General features: G+C 42.5%; 1 protein-coding gene and 2 long non-coding RNA genes across 5 annotated transcripts in view; 2 read left to right on the top strand and 1 right to left on the bottom strand.

Moving 5' to 3' along the window:
* Window positions 1-19,126, bottom strand: part of SFSWAP (splicing factor SWAP) — an 80,395-nt gene extending 61,269 nt beyond the window's left edge. For 2 of the 3 annotated variants that reach the window (XM_036921846.2, XM_036921845.2), the window contains exons 1-7: window positions 18,774-19,126; window positions 16,095-16,264; window positions 15,392-15,523; window positions 10,756-10,841; window positions 5,196-5,421; window positions 4,107-4,219; window positions 3,091-3,226 (exon numbers count right to left, since the gene is read on the bottom strand). In XM_036921846.2, the coding sequence (XP_036777741.2) occupies window positions 3,091-3,226; window positions 4,107-4,219; window positions 5,196-5,421; window positions 10,756-10,841; window positions 15,392-15,523; window positions 16,095-16,264; window positions 18,774-18,991 (1,081 nt within the window). In that variant the 5' untranslated portion in view covers window positions 18,992-19,126. The remainder of the gene's footprint in view (window positions 1-3,090; window positions 3,227-4,106; window positions 4,220-5,195; window positions 5,422-10,755; window positions 10,842-15,391; window positions 15,524-16,094; window positions 16,265-18,773) is intronic. The other variant, XM_036921847.2, reaches the window with a different exon arrangement.
* Window positions 19,127-19,194: 68 nt separating this feature from the next.
* LOC118930491 (uncharacterized) overlaps window positions 19,195-24,370 on the top strand; it is a 104,348-nt gene continuing 99,172 nt past the window's right edge. The window contains exon 1 of the long non-coding RNA XR_008993796.1: window positions 19,195-19,268. This is a non-coding gene — a long non-coding RNA (uncharacterized LOC118930491). The remainder of the gene's footprint in view (window positions 19,269-24,370) is intronic.
* On the top strand, window positions 19,322-22,232 carry LOC130680742 (uncharacterized). Its single transcript, XR_008993795.1, has 2 exons — window positions 19,322-19,406; window positions 21,879-22,232. It is a non-coding gene; the product is annotated as an uncharacterized LOC130680742 (long non-coding RNA).

A 24,370-nucleotide genomic window follows, 5' to 3' on the forward strand; every position in this document is an offset into this window, starting at 1 on the left:
ACTTCTTATTGGGGTCACTGGGTCAGGCAGGGAACCAGGAGGTCACACCTTTGGGCTGAGGCAGGGTTTGCACAGAACAAGCAGAGGATTCTCCCAGGAGCAGGGGCTGCACACCTTTTGGGGCCCCTGGTAGGACCATGTAAGAGGACCCTTGTTTGAGTTTCCTGGAACCTGTTCAGCCTCTGATCTTTCACACTGCCATTACTGGGCCCAGGCCATTGTCACCAATCAGACCGCAGCATCTCAGAGTAAAACTCTTTGGAGTCACAGAGCAGTCACACTGGACCTGCCCATGTAGGCTTTCTTATGCCCCCTCTCCTGCCCAGTCTTGTAGGGTCTGCAGACACACCACACCATTACTGAACTCGGTATTTAACTGTATATAAGCAGAGCAGTCAGGTGATGGTCACCCCACTCCCAAATTTCTATTCCTTTCCATGAAACAAAATTCACTAGCTTTAAAAATCTCATGGAGATGCGTGGACATAGCATTTAACTTATGGTAATTCAATGACAGGTTGAAAAGGGAAGCTGGATAGATGATGCACTCTGAACTTACCCCCTGGACTGTGTGAGCTGGGTGCAGGGCCTCCAGGGCACTGCTGGCCCTTGGCTTGCCAGTGTAGGCTGTCTATAAAGAAATCCCCACCGGGAGTACTTTTCATTCTAGGTTCTTTTGAGAGGCTTTTTAGTTCACATGTGTTAAGTTCACTCAAACAATGGACTTTAAGCCCCAGATGTTAATTTAGCACATCAGAATTCCGCATCACTGCGTGCCCCTGCTACAAGGGAAGCACAAAATCACATGGTGATGGTTTTTAACAATAGCTTGGTCCTGAGTAACAAGCAGCCTACATTTTAAAAGAGAACTAATCTCAGGCTGGTTTTCTGATCTCTGACTGAAAGTGACAAGCTTATGATGGACTCACTGTATCACATTTCCAAGTGAAGTGGGCTGAACAGATGACTTCCTGTAGCTTTGATAAAGGTCCTTCTCTCATCTAACAGTTAACATCTGAATATGGTAATTTCAGTAAGACCTGAAAATGAGACCAAGGTCAACTACTTCCAAATGATTTCCTGAATGTAACTTCAAGATTTGTCTTCTAGTAATGATCTTTAAGTAAGTAAAAAGACACAGAACTAGACATCAGCCAGAATAATCGGAACTGTAACTAATTCTGAGGTACACAGGTGGCGCGGGCCATGCTGCTCATGCTGTTTGACAAGGTCCAGGCACGAAGAGGAATCCTGAAAACAGGAAACCTCATAGCTGGCCCCTGCTAATTCCCACACTTATTTTTGCAGTTATGATGTTGGTGATTGGGCTCATATATGGGAAATCTTATGTATTTAAGATTTATTCATCTTTAGTAAATAACATAACCCAAAATATTGATCAAAGCAGCAATTTCGGAAATGAAAGCAGTATTAAGGGACCAACTGTTCCAGGCATATTGCCACAAATAAGTGAGGCAGCACAACCCAGGCCTCTCAAAACTAGATGCAGTTTGTTCTTCCTTTTGTAACAATTGAAACATGATTAACCAGGAGTTATGGTAAACTGGGCCATAGAAAAACCCCCATAGAAAAACCCATTTTTCCAAGAAATTTATATGAAACAGCAAAGTAATAAAGATTAATAGTCCCCACTGCCCACAGCCCCCTTTATGTTGCTTATAATATTAGAAGAGTATCCCCCTTGAAGAAAAAATTTATGAGCAAAATAGAAAGACTTACATTTATAAATATCCCATATATAGTTTATAATAAATTCATGACAAAATATTATTATATTAATGGTAAGGTAGTAAGAGCAGATTTAGTGTCATTATATGAAAGATTAAAGAGGACTGCAAGGACCTAGTGCCTGTAAATACAGAAGGAAAGGTGTAAACATCTAAAATTGTGGAATGAATATTATGAAAGGATAAGGTGTTTTTATTGTATTCGTAGGAATGTTGAGGAATGTTAAAACTTATAGGTGATAAGAGTACCATCCCTAGACTTTAGATGTAAGCCTCAACCCACATGTGTAAGATTTAATTAATAATATAGCATTACACTTAAAAACCAAAAGACATATAGCTTGCATTTATATATAACCTGCTTAAACTTTATATAGCCTTAGACACATATCTTAAACTCTATATAATTTTACATGCTTATAAGTAAAAATCATTGCCCACACGCTTAGCCCACACGCTGTCTTATGTCATTTCCTGTTTAGTACCTAGCACGTAACCTGCATCTCTGGCCAAAAAAGTTAAGGGAAAGTTAAACATTAAATGTTACAAGAAAGCTGTTTAAAAAAATGATAACATTTGTAATGAGCCGGAATTATACAAAAACTAAAAGGAAAAAACATTGTACCACCCATGATCAAAGAAAATGTATAACATTATGTAAACCTTAAAAAGATATAAAAATAAAAACCCTGCCGCTTGATGTCAGGAGATGTTACAACCTTAACTGGGTGTTTCGTCTCCTCACTCATCTCCTCACTCGCCGACGCTGTCCTTTCCTTCGTGACCCACACCTCGGCTGGAGCTGGACTCCGGCACACAGGATACACCATCTTAAGCTGTCTTTTTTAAGAAAGCAACCATGGCAGAAACTACTGCATGTCCACCAATGTCCATTCTCCCTGCTCTTAAGAGAACTTTGATTTTGTTTAGGCAGCAGTGTGTCCAGCTAAAAGCCCATTTCCCAACCTCTGCTGCAGATGGGAAGACCATGTGTCCCTGTCCTGGCCCAGGAGAGCTAAAGGAAGTCACCAGGCACAGCTTCTGGGAGGTCTCTGAAGAGAGGCAAAGTCACTGGTACCTGTTTTCTGCCCCTGACCTTCCTCTTTGTCCTTTATGGAGTGCAGAACTGATGCTGGAGATGGAGCAGCCATTTTTCCAGCATTAGGTGACAAGCAAGAGGACAAGGCCACACACTAAAGGTGACTTAACATCAAGACCCAAGGGACCTGGGCTGCTTGTGGTGCTTCTACCAGACTGCCCTGCCTGCCTCACACCCATGGTGGCACCCTTCTGGTTAACCTCTGTGTAGTTACAGGCCAGAGGCACACAGCAGAGTACTCACAGTCAGTGGTGTACTCCACCTGGGAGGGCTGAGGGGCTGCGCCATCTGCGGGGGGTGGGGCAGGCGCGGGGCTGTCTGCCTGGGCTTTCCGGACCAGTGCGGCAAGGGGGTGATCTGGGTCCACCACCTTCAAAGGCTGCAGACAGAGAGGACATATATCACAACATTTCCTGTACTCTGAGTCACACAAAACTCTTCTGTGGCAAGTCTCCACTCAACCTTAGACATATTGCATGTGCTGCAGAAAAACTTAAGCTTGTGTGCACAAGCGCATACACCTGTGTATGCACACAGAGAGGTGCTGACTGATTGTGGCCTAGTGCTCTGGCTGGTCTGTCATCCAGAGGACTGAGCGTATTGATGGCTTTGATCTTCCTAATAACGACAAGTAAAGGAAGGAGGGTGGGCAGGACAAGTCTGTGACTGAGAACAGTATGAGAATTCAAGTTCACTAGCAACTTGAACTTTGTCCTTCCTTAGAACAACTTCCGATTTTCAATCTGTAATAGCTTCTAAGTCCAACCAATCAACATTCACTCCCTTCAGGGATCAGCCACACCGAGTGCGAGTCTAACAAACTTCTGCTTTTGTATCACAGACAGCAGGAGTGGTGTGGATGAACCACACGATACTGAGTGACTCCCCTACAGAAGGAAGAGGAGGTGAAGAGGAGAGGCTCAGAAGACAGACACGTATGCTTTTAGGGGGCAGCAATTTCTGTACTCTTATAAAATCCAACCTGATTATGATAAAATTGGCATGACAAGAACACTCTTCCAGTCTTAGCCAATATCCCACTTATTCTAAATATCCCAAACAGTAAAATTGTAAAATGAAAGTAATATGCTTGTGAATTTTATAAAATGGGATATGTAAGATATAAAGGAGGCAAATCCTTTGCACCAAGCAAAAAAAAAAATATGCAAAATATACCCGGATGATAAGATAAAACAGAAATGCTTCCTTTATGAGTCTTGTTACGGCATAGAAAATACAGATCAACAAGAAGATAAAACCTTCATCAGTTCTTCCAGGCGGTCGCACTTTCTGGAAGCAAAGAGAGATGGGTGTAGATAATTCCCGTCTTCCTCATCATCATCATCTTCATTGTCAGAGCTGACCCCTGACTCTGAAAGCAAAAGTGCATTTCAAATTTCTGGTGTATGGTGAGAGACGACGTACAAATAAGTTAACGTGAGAACCTAGCAGACAAAGGCAGAGCTGTATGTAGTCACTTCTTGGTTATCTATCCAAAAAACATCTTTGGAAAATATTCCTTGTGTTGTTGCCACCAAAGTTGCTTAATAGAAAGCCAGGTGGAAATAAAGGAGCATGACCATGGCCTGGCTGGCAACTTCCCTCTAGTGTTTACTAGTCTGGAGCCACTGTATATTTTAATGTTTTAGAAAAAAAGGCAAAATCTTACTGATTTATGAAAGGTAAAATGAAGCAACAGATTATTTTTTAAAAACTGTAAAAACAAACATGGAGAAGATGAGACCTGTAATATTTATACAACTGTTTCTGAGAAAATCATGTTTCAGGTGAAGAGACAAAATTTCATGGCAGATGTATGTGTATAGAGAGACTGCTGTCTCTAAATGTTATTCAAAATACTAACTGATCTTTGTTGTAAAAACAATAGAAGGCACAGATAAGTAAAAAAAAACATAAAGTTAGCCATTCCATTTATGTGGATGAGTATAATTTAATCCAAGCCTAGGCACTGCAGTGCATGTGTACTGCTAGACTGCTCTGTGAGGTGTGAATCACTATTTGCTTTGTGAAATGATAAGGACCAAAATGAGAGGAAAAATTTCCAACATAGATGACCATGTTCTGATAGCATCAATATTCAACTGTATGTCACCTATCTATAAAAGTATTAAGAATCTATTTCCAAGACTTATCAAGAAAAGCTTTGTGTTCTCCAGGTGCACCAGCAGGTTTAATGGCACGCCAGTGGCAGGACTTGGCAGATGTATGGGAGTTTCTACATCTGTAAGATTGACTATCTATACACTTTCCCAGAGGTGGCCCTTCCCTCCCCTCCCACCCGCAACACAGGCCCAGAGTCTACACAGGGCAGAAACACTCTCACATACTCTTTTTCTCTTCATTTTTGTTCTCTGCCAGCACTGTATAGCGTCCCTCTTTCATAGCTTTCTGGATGAATTTGTAGTAGGGATTGAGGTAGTGATCAAAGCGTAGAAAGTCGAATTGAGAATTCCGGGCCTGCTTGGCTTTCAGCATTATTTCAAACTGTGCTCCCTGTTTGCACACGAAGTTGGCCGTGCGCTCAATGATAGCATGCATTTTGGCTGTTGGTGGCTATGAGAAAACACACATTTGTATTAGCAATTTTCCCCCTTTTCCACTGTCCGCATGACTTAAAACAAAAATAACCCTGGTTCTATCGTCAATTATGATAAGAGACAAGACACTGCAATTGGAAAGAGCCCAGTTTGAACTGACTCACGCTGCTCCTGGTTACATGCCACCCAGTCTACTTCTGAATTTTGCACCTGTGGAGGCAAGCCACTCCAGCTCTGTACAGAACTGATGGGAAGCCGTTTTTTTTGCAGCAAATCAACATACTTCCAACATAACAGAGGTCTTTAACCTGGATTCTATAATGGGGTCCGGGGAGTTGTGAATCCTTGGAAGGTGTATGTGAATTTTGCATTTTTCTAGAGAGAGGGAAACGTATTTCAGCAAGTTTCTCAAGGATCTACGAATCGCCCCTCTTTTCCTCTTAGCTGGGACTAGTTTTTATAACTTGGAAAACAGCCCTTCTGAACATGTGAAGAAAGCCACACGATCACCCATCTTTCCTTCTGTACCTAAACCTTCCTCACCATGTTCCTCCTTCCTGGTCCCAGTATAAGACATGGCTTGGGGCTTCAGTTCATTGACATTTCCACTTACAGAAGAGTCCCAAACAGAAGCCCATCTTGGTGTGCTCTGGCCAAATAGGGAAGGTCTCCCCCACATTTACTGGGGGTGCCATCTTGGTGCCTTACAGCGAGGTCATGAGGTCACCACAAGGAACCAAAGCCTGCCTCTTTCTTGCAAATGCTGCTGGATCTTCCATCAGGTCACATGCTTAGCATTTCCTACCCACATGTGGGATTTATTAGACCCAAAGTTGGAAGCCACACATCTAACCTACTTTAATATCAATGAAGAGATTAACCCTTGGAAATTACATGCAAATAAAATGAGAAATTATTCTCATTAAAATGGGCAGTTAAACCTTTAAGATGCTTACTGTAATTTCAGGGCCACATCCTTCATAAAACATATATGCCTTAATTCCCAAATTTAATTCCTGAACTAATAATGTTCTTCACACTGAAATATAGGATTGCCTATAATTAAGGTTATTTACTAATTCCCCAAACTAGATTCCACATTAAAGGACCATTATGCATTGAAATACAGATCCTAATCTAGATTTCCATTGGCTTTGGCTAAACAGGAAGACTAATTTTTGGAATAGTATATTCCATGTACATGTCAATTATTAACAATCACTTAAGAGTAATGACCCTGCAAGGAAACTATGATTCCCTCCAGTGGAGGTGATCTCTGTTGACCAAACCAAGCTGTCAGTCTAAAATATCTTAAGAGTAGGCCCATTTATGATGTAACATTATGGCTATCATGGTTAAAGAACAATGTACAGGGAACTTCACAAATCACCATATGAACATGCTGTGTGAGGCGAGGCACAGATGCCTGGTCTGCAAACAGTCTGCTCTCTAGCATGTAAGTTTTAGCTAAGTCCTCTTCCATTTCAGAATATGATTATTCCAACTATAAAATGTGATTTTAAGGATATGCCAGCATGTAACTATGCATGCATTACAAAGACTAAGGGGAAATGCTCTTCTAACTTAAATCCCATGGGAAGCCTTAGAAAGTGACTGAGCCCAAGGAGGCAGACTAACTCCTCCGAAATTTTATTAACATGGCTCTAAAAACTCCAGAGTAGGTGTCAGGGAATGGGAGAAAAGCATGAGAGGTCAAGAAACCCACACTAGTAAAAGATTTCCTAAGAGCTTTGGAAAATGCTAGAGCTCGGATTCCTAAGGGGTTGGGTGGATGGGCTGCATGGGATGGAAGGCAGGATAAATAAACGAAGGACCCCAGAAGCTTCCTTCTTTATGATAAGGGAGGAAAAATTCAGTACTACTGCACTCAGAGCCCCAAGTAAGTATCAGATTAAGAGATAAAGTCACAATTCAATTATAAACACAAAATTGTATAAGTAATAGCATAAAATATAGGAAAACACTTAAAAAATCTTAGGGGTGGGAAAGGTTGAAAATCTTAAAGCCACAGAGGGCTATGGTGACATATATGATTTCATACATGTATTTAAGTTCTGCATGGAGAGAGAGATGGATAGAGTGAAGACAAAGTGCTTGGAGAGCAGACATGCACACCACATACTGGGCCACGGTTAACGCTCATCATATCTGGAAAGTCCTTAGGAATCCCAAAGAAAAGGCAAGAGCTCCATAGGAATGAAAGAGTAAATCACACTTCTTTTTTTTCTCCCCACCCCTATCTGTGGCAACAAAGCACCCAAATTATGGGACAATACTACTCTAATCTGAATGAGATTTAATACAGCTTAATTCTTGTAGCTTAGAGCTCTGGAACCGTGGGCCTGACCTCGAATACCTGACTCAAGAGCAGCTGCTCTTAACTTCTGTGCACACAGCACCTCTCAGCTGGAAACCGGAAACTAAGGAGTCTCCCTCACAGCAGCACTAGCATTACAGTGCAGGCTAAGGGAATGTAGTTCCCAGTAGAACGGTTATCAGGAGGTGCTGTTACTGATCCACAGACAGAAAGGTGTAGGGTAGCAGGAACATCCTGCAACCTTCCCTTTACCTCCTTTTCATACGATGTGTTTGAACAAGCACATTTCCATTAGAAATGCCTGTCCGAGCTGTGTACTTCCTTCTGGTGTCACAGATCGGGCGGGCCCATGAGACCCTGGGCACCTGAGACAGGACACAAGCAGACATCGCTTGAGCTGGGAACTCAGTCAGTACCATCTGCAGCCTCTCAGTAGCTGAATGACTCTCTACCTTCCAGCAGTGCTCTGGTGCATGCCAAGTGCGTGTGTGTGGGGGCACCAACACAAGACAACACAAGTAGGGGCGGAGCAGAGCACCCCCAAAAACAGGCCAGGCGTGTGCAGAACTTAGGAGGTGACATGGATGGGCGTTCAGTTTCCTGGAAAAGGGACAGATGATTGAAAACACAAAGTTGGGACAAACAATGCTGAGCTACATTTTTGTGGAAAAACAAGTCCTTATTCCCTCGAAACATATGAATATGTACATGGAGTCACTGCGAAAAGCTACAGCAAAGCTGAGGCCTCCTCCAGGGCTGGAGTCTAGAGCCCCAGTGGACAGGGCCCAGGGGTTGTAAGGGGCTCACTGAGGATGGCAGCACTGGCCGCGGCACCAACACACACCTCCCAGAGTGCCTGCGAAGATTCCCAACTACTACTTAACTCTTTGTACCAACCTCAGAAACTGCAGTCACCAGACTCTCACCTAAAAGCTTGGTTTAGAAGCTGAGACCGGCCAGAAGGGCCTGTTTCCTTTACCAAGCACCCACACCTGCTGGGGGTGAGGGTGAGCAGCCCCTGCCTACCAAGGCAGCAGCGGCCAAATACAGGCCAACCGTTTCAGCCTCTGGTCACCAAAACAAGACTCTCATGCGAACACCTGTCTTCTGTGCTTTCTCTGATGCCACAGACACCACAGTGCATACTGTATAAGATGCATCAGTGCCCCGAATCAGTTATAATGATGGCGAAATGCCAACACTGTCATAAGGAAAGAAGCTATACACCAGCAACCAAGTCAGCGCTTGACTGCAGTTTCCATGCAATCAGAACAATTTCCTTCTCAGGAGATTATTTTATAATTATGCCAGAAGAAACCCTTTTAATATCAAGGAGCAAATCACTAACACTAAGGCTTATCTTGTTCTCGAATGGGCAGCAGCAGTTTTAACTCCGGCAGACCACTGAACAGCTCAGTGGGGCTTATTCTGGCGAAACCTATAGAGCCATTGAATGCTTTATAGGAATGAAACAAGACAATAGGGCCTATTATACTTCTGTATTTGCATAAAAGTTTAAAAAGTCTTTCAAATCAAAAATAAAATCCCATATAGTCAACCTTAAAAAGCTTTATTTGAAATATATGTAAGGGAATAACCCATTTTAACAGGCTTCTCATGTAGAATTAGTTACATATACCAGAACAAAATTTGTAACAATGCACAATGATGTTATTAATATAGTTTGAGGATATCAGATCTTCAGATAACATTTTCACCTTTAACTATATCAAGTTGATCAATGGTGGAAACAGGGAGAGCAAACCTAAACAGTGATTCCACTCAGCAAGATCCCAAGAAATACTTATTCTGATGTTTAAGGAAAAAAAAGAAAGAGGATGAGAGGCTATGTAAATGATAAGTGAAGAAAGGAGGGTGGAGGCAGGAATTAAAAGGTCTATTTTGATATCTCCAGTCATTGTGTGAAAACCAAGGGCAAGAACCATCACACGCCTGCTGAGCTAAGCCAGGACGGTAGCAGCCAACAGTGCAGAGGATACGAGACTCTTCCTTTGAGCAGTTTTCACCATCTACTGTATACCCGAGATTTGGGACGCAGGACACAGCAATAATTTAGAGTGCCTGTGTCCATGGCACTTGCAGAAGGCTTGGAGACACTAAGGAGTGCATCTTATGCTGAGCACAGATATCCCTCCCAAGTATGTTCACGGGACAGAGATTTTAAACATCCCGAATAACCATAAAATCCCATAAAGTATGGGAACTCACCATGGCACAACACTTATGACTATGCCTTCCATGTAACTAGCCAGACTGTTCACTTTTTCTTCAACTGTGAAAGGGGAACATAACAATAGCTATCTCTTGGGGTCATTAGCATTAAATGAGAAAATACATACAAAGCAGCTGGCACAGTGCCTGGAATGTAGAAAGCTTGCAATGATGCCAGGATACGGCTGGAATACGAGGGTGAGAGCACTGTGAACTGGACACTCAGCTCTACCAGTAGCTATAGTGCAGCACAGTGCTCAGGCCAAGAGGAATGCCAACCAAGTTTTCCTTGTGAGTGCCAGGGCAGCCTGGAGATGTCACAGGGCCCTCACCACGAGGAAGAGGAGAGCTGGGTGGAAGAGTGCCAGGGAGACACATGTAAGGAAAGACATATCTTAAGTGCCCTCAAAATCCAGCTGAGAAAAAGCCAGAACAAAGCAACTTCACAGAAAGCCATGCTGCCTTGGGCACTGTTTTGATGTTTAAATGTGGCTGAGTCTACACACCACTAATTCTGGCTTGGTTTTTCCATGCTGTTAAAACCTGGGGATTCTACCATCTGATCTCTGACACAGCCAGCTCCTCAAGTCCCTGATTCTCTGCTCTACTGATTTTGCTATAATTCCTCCCTTTTTCTTTAGAGGAAAACAGGCGGGATGTGGTTTCTTCCCCATTAACTCACTCTACAGCATTATCTCCCCATGAAGCAGCTATGACTAGGACAGTGCCTTGTGTACACAGTAAGGATAGGTGACAATCCTGTGAGGTGGGAACACGTACCAGCTCCACGTCAGGCGGCACGTTCAGCCCCAAAGGGGCGATGAAAGGCTCCTCATTTTCCTCTATGTTTTCGGCCTCATTTTTTTCTGTATAAGAAAAAACACACACCTTCAGAATAATGACCAGAAAGGGTGCCTGCCAACCATAGTAAGCAATGGAGGGGAAAGCAGTGACTGTCCCCTCGGCTTGTGATCTGTCATTACTTCTAGAAACACTTTCCAGTTTTCTGTTTCACACCACCATGTGTAAGCAAAATCACTTTACTAAACCCAAAGAGGTGTGTGATGCAGCGGAGGGGCGTGGACAAGGCCATCACAGCAGCGGAGATGCTGGCTCCCGGCTGTTTCCTCCTGCAAACAAATGCAGCAGGGGTAGCATCTGCTCCCAGACATGTGCAGTTTCAGCAGGACAGCGAGGGCAAGCGTGTGTCCCCTGCAGCGCTTGGCACGCTCAGTACTATCCTCTGTCTCTGTGCATGGTGCACCTGGTGCTGCTCAGACCTCCCTCCAAACTTCTCCTGTGGGTCTGCACGTGTTAGTCACAGCACAAGGCACTCGATTCCCAGGGGACTATTTCCCCGTGGAACTGGAAAGCCCCTGAACATAACTGCCAAGACTTCACCCATCAAGCAAACTACTCCTTCACAAATAACCACGTATTTTTCCCATTTTTACATGTTCATTAACAGTTCATTTAACAAACTTCTGTCTACTACATGTTAGACAAGGCACAACTTTCTGAATTATATGGTACTTATGTATATCTCACTCAAATACTCACCAGTATAAAGGATACAGTGAAATGTACAAAAATTGAGTAAAAAACATAAAAGTTAACTTTTTTTTAAGTTAGGGTATCATTGATAACACAATCTTATGATGAAGGTTTCACATGAGCAACACTGAGGTTTCAACATTCACCCATATTATCAAGCCCCCCCCACCCCATTGCAATCACTGTCCATCAGTGTAGTAAGATGCTACAGAGTCATTACTTGTCTTTGTGCTATACTGCCTTCCCCGTGACCTACCTATATTGTGAGTGCTAATTATAGTGCCCCTTAATCCCCTTCTCCCTCCCTCTCCACCTAACCTTCCTAACCCCTTCCCTTTGGTAACCTCTAGTCCCTTCTTGGAGTCTGAGTCTGTTACTGTTTGGGTCCTTCAGTTTTGCTTCGTTGTTCTACTTTGTAAATGAGTGAAATCATTTGTACTTGTCTTTCTCCGCCTGGCTTATTTCACTGAGCATAATACCCTCTAGCTCCATCCATGTTGTTGCAAATGGTAGGATTTGTTTTATTTTTATGCCTGAATAATATCCCATTGTGTATATATACCACATCTTCTTTATCCATTCATCTACTGATGGATACTTAGGTTGTTTTCATATCTCGGATATTATAAATAATGCTGCCATAAACATAGTGGTGCATATGTCTTTTTGAATCAGGGATCTTTTCTTTGGGTAAATTCCTTGGAGTGGAATTACTATGGTATTTCTATTTTTAGTTTTTTGAGGAACCTCCATATTGAAAAGCTAACATTTTTAAGGATTTCAACATCTACATAGGTATTTCTTTAAAAAATGACATTAAATAAACAAATCTTCATCAAAACAAATTATATATGATAAAGCCTCTTGAAAGGATTTCAAAGGTCTCTTATCAGACCTAATTCTTTTACAAAGCCAAAGGGGAATTTTAAGGAGGTCTCACTGTATGTAAAAACCTGGGTGTTCTAGTCTGATGAGATGCAAGATGATTATAAATTTCATTAGGTAAGAATTACGTAACACTGTCCCACCCATTTCTGCATAGGCACCTCCTTTTCTCCTAAGAACTAGAGATTTACTACAGCCTGAAAACTCCCTGTAATCAACAAGCACACTGTCTAGCTCCAGTAACCAAATGACACAGTGGAACCAGCAGATACTGGAAACTGGTTTGCAAGATGCAGAGTAACAAAATGTCAAAACCTCTTTGGGAATGAGGCCAAAGGTGTGAACAGAAGTATAACTTTTACATTAACCCCCTAAAATGAAAAAGTGATGGAAACTTTGTTTAAATAGCCTTCCCTTATTAAGTTGCTCACAAAATAAAGGCACTGCAAAGAGCCATTTGGAAAGTGGAGGTCACACAGATGTGTTCTATCCTTATACATCTTTATTTATGGAAAGTGACTTAATTACCAGAGAATAAAAACCAATGGCTGCAATACTAACTCAGATTCAAAAAAATTCAAATCATCTATTCTCAAAAAGTAAATATATAATAATGATGAAAAATTATGAAAATCTGAAGGAGAAGAATCAGGCTGAAAATAGTAATACAAAAAGGAAGAAAGGATGAAATTACACAAAATAAAAGTGCCATTAGAACACTTCTGGTTAATATCACAAGGTTTTAAATATTCACAACTGCCAGGATAATATAGTAATTTTGAAAGTCAAGGAATATTTAGGTATGTTGAAGGCTCCAGAAAACAAACCAAAAAATTATTGTATTTTTGATTTTAAAATAATGCTATGCTAAAATAAAATTTGGTTGTTAATGATATTGGGTACCCAAATTGAATTCTATTAAGTATGTGTATATGTATATAAATATACACATGTGTGTGGTATTTTATTTATATACAGAGCATTTTATTTACATTAATGTTAAAAACATAAAAATTCAAGCTGTAAGTTTCACATGGGCACAACTTCCATTAAAAAAATTAATCAGCATATAAAGCCAAGTCCTGAGAATGTGATTACAGAATGAAAAACGTTTGTAAAATACTAAAAACAACTTTGTTAAAGAGAAAACAGCCACACTGAAGTTCTTAAAATTCAGTAATTCAAACAAAGTTTAGTATCATTTAGCCCAATGATTACACTGAGACAACAGTCCTGAACCCAGAACAGGGGTTGGTAACCCCTTTTTGTAAAATGCTGGTTGGTGGTAAATATTTCAGCTCTTTGGGCTAGTCTCTGTCTCAACTACTCAACTGCTGCTGAAAGGCAAAGCCACACAGAAAACATGTAAACAAATGAGTGTGGCTGTGTTCCAATAAAACTTTACAAAAACCTGCCAACTGGGACTTTAGTGGTAGTTGCTGATCCCTAATCTAGAATGTTAAGAAATTAATATTACGGTTTTCCAAAGATTGCCTCTGTATATTGTGGAAGACATTTGACTTTCATAAATCTCAATTCTTCACTTGTGAAACAGTGACTGAGCAGGTAGTCCTTTCTTCTGGTTAAAACTCTCATATACTTAAGGCAGATACAAGGTATGTGGTTCAGAAATAAGGTAACAAAATCTTAACTACCTGGAATCCCAATAGGGACACTTATTTTGGGTAAAAGAATGAGCATTTACTTCTTCCTGCAAGAGTATTTCCAGTGCACTCTAATTTCTGGGGTATGAGTAGGTCTGAAGGTCAGTGCAAAAGATGTTAAATGCTCTAACAAGGTTTTAATTCAACACAATTGAAATTACAGTCAACAAGTCTCTCTAGATGCACCAGATCAGAGCTGTGTAACACTGATTATTTTGCCCCCAGGTAATCAACAGGACCAAAGGACCGGCAACAAAGGAAGATTCTGTACAAGTCTGCCTACAACCAGTGGTTCTACTAAGGTGCTGCCCCTGGGTGGAGGGGACAGGAGGACATCAATGCAGCTGCACCATGCAAGGCATACAGCGTTTTGTTTTGACATTTGAACTTCCATAATTACTTCACACTCGTTAATAGTTTATTACTGAAGGAGAAACCAGTTAAGCCCCAAGTGACAGATTCAGTTAGCTCTAAAATTAAATCCTGTATGATGTACTTACAGTTCATTATTCTAAACATTTGAATGGACTCCCAAAGTTAAAATTCTCACCTTTAAATGGAATATCCTGAATATAAGCAATCCATTCTTAATGTTTCAAGTTCATGTTATCATTATTGGTAATTAATAACTGATCATTATGCAAGGTTGTAATAATGATGCTCTCAGGGCTTACCGAATTGACTCAAGACATTTGTTCCTGTACTACATAAGCCCATATTTTTTAGTAGCACTAGTTTTTACATTTAAGTTCCCAGAGTTAGTCCAGAAAAACATAGATTTAAAATCTTAATTTTATGTAAATATTATTTAAAACACTGCGGTTAATTGTATGTCCTAGGTCCTACCAACTCAAGCCTAACCAGGATGTCCTGTGCTGGTTTCCAGCTAGTAGTAACTGACTCCGCAGGTGTCCTTCCACTGGATGGATGTTCAGAGGACATGAAGAAGCAGGTCAGCATGAAGGTAATTAACGCCTATCCTTTAATGCCCAAAAACAGATCACTGTGGATACCAACATGTTATCAAGCTAGAATAAGGAACCTGGAGTAATTTCCTGTTATCAGAAGCAAAGAGAAGTAAGTGAAGAGGCAACTCAGTCCAGTGCAGATAAGGAAAGCCTGAATTCACTTTCCATCTCCACTAACACTTCACTTCTAGTTTTTAGCTGTGTCTTACCCTAAGGACCACGACTGCCATTCCCTCCGTTTGGCAGTGATGCTATAATTACTCTGTCCTTGATTGTGTGCTGGTCTTCACCCTGCAGGCACGCACGGCACACTGTCCAAATCACCTCAGGCAGCCTTCTTCTTACCTCGTTGTTTAGAAGGCTCCTCTTCCTCCGTTGGTTCTGACGGGTCATAATAATCACTGCCATAAGTGAATCCCACTGCATTATAGGTCCCATCCTCTGCCAGTGCTTCACTCAATCGCTTGTATTCTTCCTCTTGAATAAAAATGAGAATTTTATTAACAAAAATGGAAATTTACTGAGAAAAACCTTATATATTTCTAAAGTTGTAGTTATCAGAAAAACATACACTTTTTCAACCTCTTTGAGGCAAAAATGTTTTTAAAAATTCACACTTCACATCTATTAATATGTACTTTTGCCAGTACATTTTTACCACAGACAGCAGAATACACATCTTTTGTGGGAAATTCTTCCTGCTGAGAAATTTGGGGATTAAGAACTGTATTAAAGATTGTTAAGGCAAAGACAAGAACATCAATTTTAGTTTATACGATACTGTTAAAGAAGAACAGTTAAAGAGTTTGGTTTTTGTTTTTTCAAATCCCAGTCTGCCCTCAAAAGCTGGGAAAATTCTTTGTGGCTCTACATATAAACTATCCTGAGGTCCTCTCAGAACGCAAAGACTCCTGTTTTTCCAATCCACTGGGTACTGTCAAGATAATATCAGAAAGAGTGAGTATAAAAAAATGAATGGGAGTAAATTTTTAAATACTTAAAAAAATTTTAAAGTTTGTTGCTTAAGTAAGTTTTTCTTGAGCAGTACCTTGCCTTGCCTCCTCCTCAAGCAAGTCCGTATGCAAGGCTAAATACCTCTCCTCATCACACAGGGCATCTATTCGTGCCTCCTCTTCAGAGAGCTGGTAATCTCTGTTCCATGTGGAATACTCAGCATCGTACTCAGAAAGGTCATGCAGGTGACCGCGCCCATCATATCTGTAATATGAACACACTGGTCAATGGAAAAAAATTAACATCTAGATTGGTTTGTGTGTGATGTTTTATATACATACTTACCCACTAATACAAAGAACTAGAAATACTAAAACAAACATTAGAACTCTTCTCAGATTTATATTTAATTTGGCTAGTCATATCTCACCTACTTTTAAACTGCAGTTATTTTAACAAAGTTTAACTTCTTTTCTACAATATGATAAAACTTACAATTAAAGGTTAACAATCCTTTAACAGCAAAAATTGTATCCACCTCACTTGCAGTTCTTACCCTTGTGGTTTTGGTCAACCATTCAAGGCCATTTGCAAAATTTTTTTCTGAAAAGTCAAATATCATAGCTTACATTCACACAAACCAAATACATAAATACCTATCCGTAAGAACCAAACGGTCGAAATTTCCTCGCTTCTTTCTGCTAGTCCCGAACTCTCAGGAGAGATCTTCACCAAAGAAACTTGCGTCCATTGGAGGTAAAATCTTGGCTAGGCTCGCCCCCTAGCCACTTGGCTGAGGAAATAAGTGCTGGTTATGTGATAGAGAGACACACATACATAGGAACAATGACATATACATGCAGTTTAAGGAGGTTCACTAGAAACAGAGTAAAACTATTAGATGTAGTATAAATATCTTCTTCTAAACTTTACACCCCCAGGAGATAACATACGTGAAAACTCATCCATGTTTACTTGCATGGACCAATGGGTACTTCAGCCAAATTAAGAGTACCTGCTATGTTTTTAACATAAAAGATTCAACGAAGATATTGTCAACGTGCAACTGTCAGCTAATAGAGTGAGCTAGTGAATTTTACTTAAAACACTCAGATTTAGCGTTGAAAAACAAATGTACAAGGACAAAAGTCTGACTAACTTTTTAATGCTGACTTTTGTAATGATGACCAAAAAAATATATATGTAAAAAAGACATTTACAAGAAAAAGGCCAAAAATTCCAGGGTAGCCAAGTTATTGCATTTTATTAAACTTCAAAATTATTTTTACTTTGATGTAAACCTCCTTAACTTACAAATGTAGATCATTATTTTAAAAATATTATACATGCACATGTGTAGCGTTTGCTCCCCGCTAGTTTTGGAAAATCTCACTAAATCATGTACAGATTGCTACGGAAAAAGGTATAAAGAGCTCAGACTTCATAGCTTACCAAACTTTAATAATAATCGTTAAGTAATACTTTGGGAAAGCAAGCTGCCTGACACCCCAGGCAGTATCATTCAATAGTAACCACGGTTTAAAGGCACAGCATGTATGAGCAACGTGTGGGAGGGTCAGGTCCAGACCTGATCTGGCGACCCTCCATTCATGAGTCCTTGAGTCTAGAACTAACTCCAAACGGAAACGTCAGGGATGGAAAAAGGCCTATTTAGTCATTAACGTGTCCATTCTGGCCAGCTCAGAGGTAATCCCTACAGTCAAGTTCCAGGGCTTTGCAGAATCCAGTTTAAATTGTCTCAAACGATGGGCTTCCTTCACTCGGAGAGACTATTCCACGGGTTAATAGTTGGTCACAGTTAGCTTTTCAGTCCGGGCCCCAGAAGTAGAGCTGCCCAATCGGCCAAAAAAAAACACAACAACAACAACAACAACAAACAAAAACCCCGAGGAGGAAAGAGAAGGAAGGAAAAGGGGGCTGAAGTGAGGGGAGGGGAGCAAACAACCTACATCATGTAATGTCATCCTTTTCCAATCAAACCTCCTTAGATATTACCAATCCCAGGACCCCTCTGCATAAAATGGCTAAATACCCTCCCTAAATTACCTAAAGCAGGTTTGATTTGAAAAGAAACACATCTGTACCCCAGTTCCGCCCTTCAGTTTTAAGAGACAGTGAAACCGGCCCTAAGAACACTACCTCTAAGCGCAAAGCGAGTGTCTGCACGGTCAACTGGCCTCCAATTGATTGGCAATTTCACCCTCGCCCCGAATCTGTCAAACTTGGGTTAGGGGAGGAGTAGACTGGGGGAGTCAAACGTCATGCCAGCCAATACAGGCGCTCCACAAAGAAGGGCGCTGGGGGCATAAGAGGTTCAAGGCTAACTCACGGGGTCCGAGAGGTTTTGTAGCCGCGGCCTCTAGGTGCGGCGTTTCGGGTTGCCCTCCCACTACACCGCGTTGCGGGAGCGCCGGGTGACAGGCCCCAGAGCGCCAGTCAGGAGAGGCCCAGGGCACAGGTAACTTCCACCGCGCGGAGCGGCCAACTGGAACCCAGCGACAGGGGTGAGGGGTCGCCAGGGGCTGCAGGAGCAGAGACGATCCCTCCGGCGACAGACGCGGCACACAACTCCAGCCAGTGCCTTAAGGCAGGTTTCACCGTCCCCCTCCCCCCAAAACCAAGGGGTGTGTGGGGACAGGGGTCCCCGCCGGCTCCAGAAAACCCCTTTCCAGTCCTGGCCATCAAGTCAACATCAGACGAAATCAAGCGGGCGAGGGGAGGGGAGGACCGACGGGTGGGGGGAGGAACCGACCTGTCGATGAGGATCTTGTGGTCCCCCATCCAGGGGATGAGGTGCTGTCCCTGTTCCTGGGCCAGGGCCCGCTCATCGTCCCGGAACAGCTTGCAGGCATAGCCGAAGACCAGCAGTTCCACTCGGTTCCCCCCACCACCGGCACCGCCAGGCCCGGCCTCCTCCTTCGCGCCGCTTTTTCTCTCGGTTTTGGCGCGGCCTCCGCCCGCGCCGTACATGACAGCGTCCCCGGCGTCCAGGTTGGTCCTCTTCTGAGCCGCGCCGATGTCTCCGATGCCTCCGACTGGCCTACCCCCTCAGTCAGAAGCGCCGCATCCCAACCCCAACCTCGGCACCGCCGCCATAGCGGGCAACAAAATGGAGGAAGCACAACTTCCGGCAAGGGGCAGCCCTACTTCCGACGAGAGGCGCGGCAGATTCTCTATACCTCCGAGCCTTTTGAGCAGCTAGAAAATATTTTGGCCTCAGCCTTTAGCATCAGGAGGCGTCGCTGCGGTAGGAGCTGTGGTGGGCAGGGGAAAGCGCATGTTCAATGTCCTTTTCTCGGGCGGCAGTCCGGGGCAGTGGCGAAAGCGTGGCGCCGGATCGCGCGCTGCCTGCACCTGGCGCTGCGTGGGCTGTGCGCGCTACTCGGTGAGGCAGCCCCTCCCCGCGCCTTGGAGGGTTCCCGGCTACCGCCGTGGGGCTAGGAGAGAGGCCGGGCGTACCCGGGCCGGGCTCTGGGGATCAGGCCCGGACTATCTGGGTTCCCAAACCCAGGGCCGCGGGGCGGGGGGCGGGGTAGGCTCCAGAGCTGGGGGACTGTGGGGTCGGGAGGCTGTGTGGTCGCGGGGCAGGGTGCTTTGGGGTCGGAGGTCTCTAGGGGGGTTCTGAGGCCGCGGTCTGTGCGGCGGGGTTTGGACCAGCTGTGTCCAGTGGGGTCACTTCAAGTTTCGGGGGCCCTGGTTTCTCCTTGGTCTGAGGGTTATGACTCTTGTTCCGCCTACCCCGGGAGGTGACAGGACGTAGGGTCCTGGGCCCCATGTAGGAGAGTAGTGGTCGAGGCGGTGGAGGGGATACCGTTCTCAGAGACCGGTCCCCTGGATGCAGGGTGGCTGAGTAGGTTCCTTCTGGGACTCGGTTTTCCTGCCTGTGGAGCATTTGGTTCCTTCTAGCACCACCCACAGTTTCAGGCCACACGGCCAAGGGACTGGAGCGCCCTTTCTGCCCAGGTACTGAGAGCTGGCAGTGAGGTGGACGGTCTTGCTTGTGGGCCACATCCCTTCGCCACAAAGCAGTGGCAGGGCATTTTGCTGGCAAGGTGGAAATGAGGTAACCCATGTGAAAGTTCCTAGGATCTGACAATCAAGCCACAAGCTCTTCCCATCTAAGGGCTTTTTTGCTCTGCTGATTTCTCTGGCTGGGTCACACTTCTGGCCTTTCACGTGACAGGTTTCTCATTCAGGTCATAACTTAGTGGTCCCCTTATAGCCTGATTGTAGCTGTCCACACCGTCTGGAGTTTCTCCTCTCTGGTTACTCATGGGGCCTGCAGATCTGCCTTCAGAGCACTAACCACCCCCTCAGAATGCATCCAGGATTAGCTTAGGAGAGTAGGGGTTCTCTTGAGTTCCCCAGATCTTCCCCAGTGCCTAGCACAGTACCAGGTACACTGGGTCAAATACTGATTCATATCTGTAGAATGAGGGGCCAGCAGCTGAGCATGCACAGGCCATCATCTTCATACCTGGCTCTTTAAGGCTGCCCTGCCACCACTGAGGGGGATGTATCAGTTACTTTGTGAGCCTTAGATAAGTCTGACTGGTTGTCCCTGGGCATGTGCTGGTCTGTTAGGGTGCTGAGCTCACTGACATTCCTCTGGGTTCAAGGATTTGGGTAAAGGCCGAACACTCCTAGCCCAACTCCACTGCTGCTTTGACCTACTCAGAAGAGCTTCTGGAAAAACAGCCTTCAGACCCTGTGCAGATGGCATCTTCAGTCAGGCTTGCGTGATAGAATACCTCAGTTGTGCTCCTAGTTTTGATTTTAGCTCCAGTGGGACTTTGAGTTAGTCCTGGTCTCTCTGGGTCTCAGTTTTCTCATCTGTAAAATGAGAATAGGACAATACTATCTCGAGACTTCTGAAGCCACTGAAAGTCTTAGAGCCAGTACTCAAAGATGTCCATTATTCTTGCCCTAGTGTTATTTTTAGACCAAAGCAATGGGAGGATAAAGGAAGGAGTAAGTCCACTGAAGACAGTGGATGGATGACTCAATGAAATGGTTTAAGCAGCTGGGGAGAGGGCCAAGCCAAAGGTGGCTGAGTTCCAGGCAGAGGCCTAGAGGTGAGGTAAAGCAGAGCCTTTTCAAGGCGTAGTAAGTTCAGTGTGGGGGTAGCACCAAATATGCAGAGTAGGGGGATGGTAGCAATAATTGAGGCTGGAAAGTAGGCAGGGCAAGGTCATGTAGGCTTTGGGGAGGAATGTGGATCTAATCCTAAGGGCAGTGGGAGCCACTGAAGCATGGGGGTGGGGGTGGGGGAGTAGGGAGTGAGGGAAGGGGAATTGTGTGGACTAGCTCAGTGTATATTGAAGTGTGGGCTGCCATCCACTCGTGGTTGTGAAATCACATTAGAGGCTAATAACCAGTATGGAGAGGAAATACCCAAGTTGGTTCTTTGCATTTCCAAATGGATTTCAGAATTAGCTTGTTGAGTTCTTACCAAAAGCCTTTGCAGGTTTTGATTCATATGCTTGGGAGACTTGATGTCTTGGCAGTATTTACTCTTTCAGTCTACTAGTAGGCATAAGTCTTTTTATAAGTCTCACAAACTTTTCCAGTTTTCTCCACAAACCTCTTACACCCCTTATTAGATTTTTTTCTAGGTACTTCATTTTTGGATGCCATTATTATCCCTTTTAAAATTTCCATTTGCAAATTTTTAGAAATACAATTTTAAAAAATTGATTTTGTATTTAGTTGCCTTCTCAACTTTATTATCTCCAGTTATCTGTAGATTGGTTTCAAATTGGTTTGGAATTTTGACATATACAGTTATGATATCTGTAAATAATGCTCAGTTTATTTCTCCTTTTCTAATCCACACCTTCTCTTTCTTCCTTTCCAGCCATTACTCCTTTTCTCCTCCACTCTTACCATAGCCCCTCTGGTCTGATGGCAAATGCACCAGGTGGTTGTATGCCACTTTACAGCTTTCTGGTCTCAGAGGGAAAGCCTTCTTGCCTGCACCACTGGCCATGGCTTGTGGTGTAAATTTATGGAGAATACCCTTAATCAGATTAGGAATGTTCCCTTGTAGTACTATTCTGCTAGATTTAAAAAATAGATATTGCGGAAGAAAGTCGAATTTTATCAAATGCCCTATTTACATTGAGATGATTATTTGAATTTTCTCTTTTTATCTACTGGATAAGTTACAATGATTTTCTGATATTAAAGTAACCTTGAATTTTTCAGATCATCCCCATTGGTTATATTTTTTACTTTATGTACATTGCTGGATTTTATTTGCTAACGTTTTGTTGAGGACTTCTGTTGTTCAACTAAATAATTCATAGAAAGGAGAAAATGAAAGGTACAGAGTGGGAGAAGACAGAGTTGACAAAAGTCAGCTGTCCATAGTATGAAAGGAAATTGTGTGGATCAATAAGAAAAAGGTCATTTAAAAAATGGGTGAAAGATAAACAGTCTTTTTATAAAAAAGGAAACGTAAATGACAAACATGGAAAGGAGTTTAATTTTTTTTTTTTCACATCTTACTCCCAGTATTTTATTTTATTTTATTTATTTATTTATTTTTTATAGATAATTATTTTTTATTGAAGGGTAGTTGACGCACAGTATTACATTACATTAGTTTCAAGTGTACAACACAGTGATTCAACATTTATATACATGATAATTCTAGGTACCAGTTATCACCATACCAAGTTGTTACAATATTTTTACTATATTCCTTATGCTATATATTACATCATTACATCCCGGTTACTTATTTATTTTACCACTGGAAGTCTGTCCTTTATTTTATTTTATTTTATTTCTTTTTGTGAGGGCATCTCTCATATTTATTGATCAAATGGTTGTTAACGACAATAAAATTCTGTATAGGGGAGTCAATGCTCAATGCACAATCATTAATCCACCCCAAGCCTAATTTTCGTCAGTCTCCAATCTTCTGAGGCATAACAAACGAGTTCTTACATGGAGAACAAATTCTTACATAATGACTAAGTTACATAGTGAACAGTACAAGGGCAGTCATCACAGAAACTTTCGGTTTTGCTCACGCATTATGAACTATAAACAGTCAGTTCAAATATGAATACTCATTTGGTTTTTATACTTGATTTATATGTGGATACCACATTTCTCTCTTCATTATTATTATTTTTAATAAAATGCTGAAGTGGTAGGTAGATACAAGATAAAGGTAGAAAACATAGTTTAGTGTTGTAAGAGAGCAAATGTAGATGATCAGGTGTGTGCCTGTAGACTATGTGTTAATCCAAGCTAGACAAGGGCAATAAAACATCCATGTATGCAGAAGATTTCTCTCAGAACAGGGGAGGGTGAGGTTCTAAGCCTCACCTCTGTTGATCCCCAATTTCTCACCTGATGACCCCCCTGCGACTGTGCCTGTCTTAGGTTGTTCCTCCCTTGAGGAATCTTACCCGTCTCTGGCTAACCAGTCATCTTCCGGGGCCATACAGGGAAATGTAAAGTTGGTAAGTGAGAGAGAAGCCTTATTGTTTGAAATGGTTAGCTTTTTATTTCTTTGCATATTTATGCCCTGTAGCTTCTATGCCCAGCATTTGTCTTGAGGTATCATTACCACTTGGAAGAATTATGATACTTGGTAAATTTGATATGAGGCACAAATTCTATTTAAGGGTTGTAATTAAGAAGGAAGAAGAAAAGCTATAGAAGTAGCAGGCGGAAGAAAACATGGGAAGATTGATTATTTCTTTGACATATCTTCTTGTAGAGTAACTTCAGCATGTATAGGTTTTAAGCTACTACTTAAATTGCGCACACACATTAACATAATAGGAGTATAGTTACATAACCAAAGCATATCTGTAATTACCAGCCATCTCCAGTGAAACCAAGAAAACCAGTTAGGCACCTTAGGCATTTGTGAAAACTTATCTATGATATGGTGGATATTGTCCAACTGAACTTGAACAGTCTGAGAGAAATCAGACAAATTAAAACAACCCATTCCTGGGGAATGTTCACATCCCTTATGTTCTTTTAACAGTAAATAGTCTGTAGTTGTAAGATTTTGGAGTGCTACAATTTGCACTTCTCCTAATTCTTGGTTGAGTTCCAACAGTATAGATCCAGTCAAATTTGTTGTTTTACTGTATGCACAGGCCAGCTTAGATATCTCCTTCATTCCCATGGCAAGTCCAGGAGCTGGTGGGATGAGTGCATCTACAGCTGTAGCAGCGCGTGGATCTTTGTTGGGGTTTTTTGATGATCATCTTCTGGTATGAGTCTTCCAGAGAGTGCTGATGTTGGAAGTTCTTCTTCATATCATATCTTAGTTCATTTTCAGGGTAGCCAAATTAGGCTTTGATCTTCTGTATAAAC

This window comes from Manis pentadactyla, chromosome 14 (assembly GCF_030020395.1).
Source record: "Manis pentadactyla isolate mManPen7 chromosome 14, mManPen7.hap1, whole genome shotgun sequence".
Lineage (NCBI taxonomy): Eukaryota > Metazoa > Chordata > Mammalia > Pholidota > Manidae > Manis > Manis pentadactyla.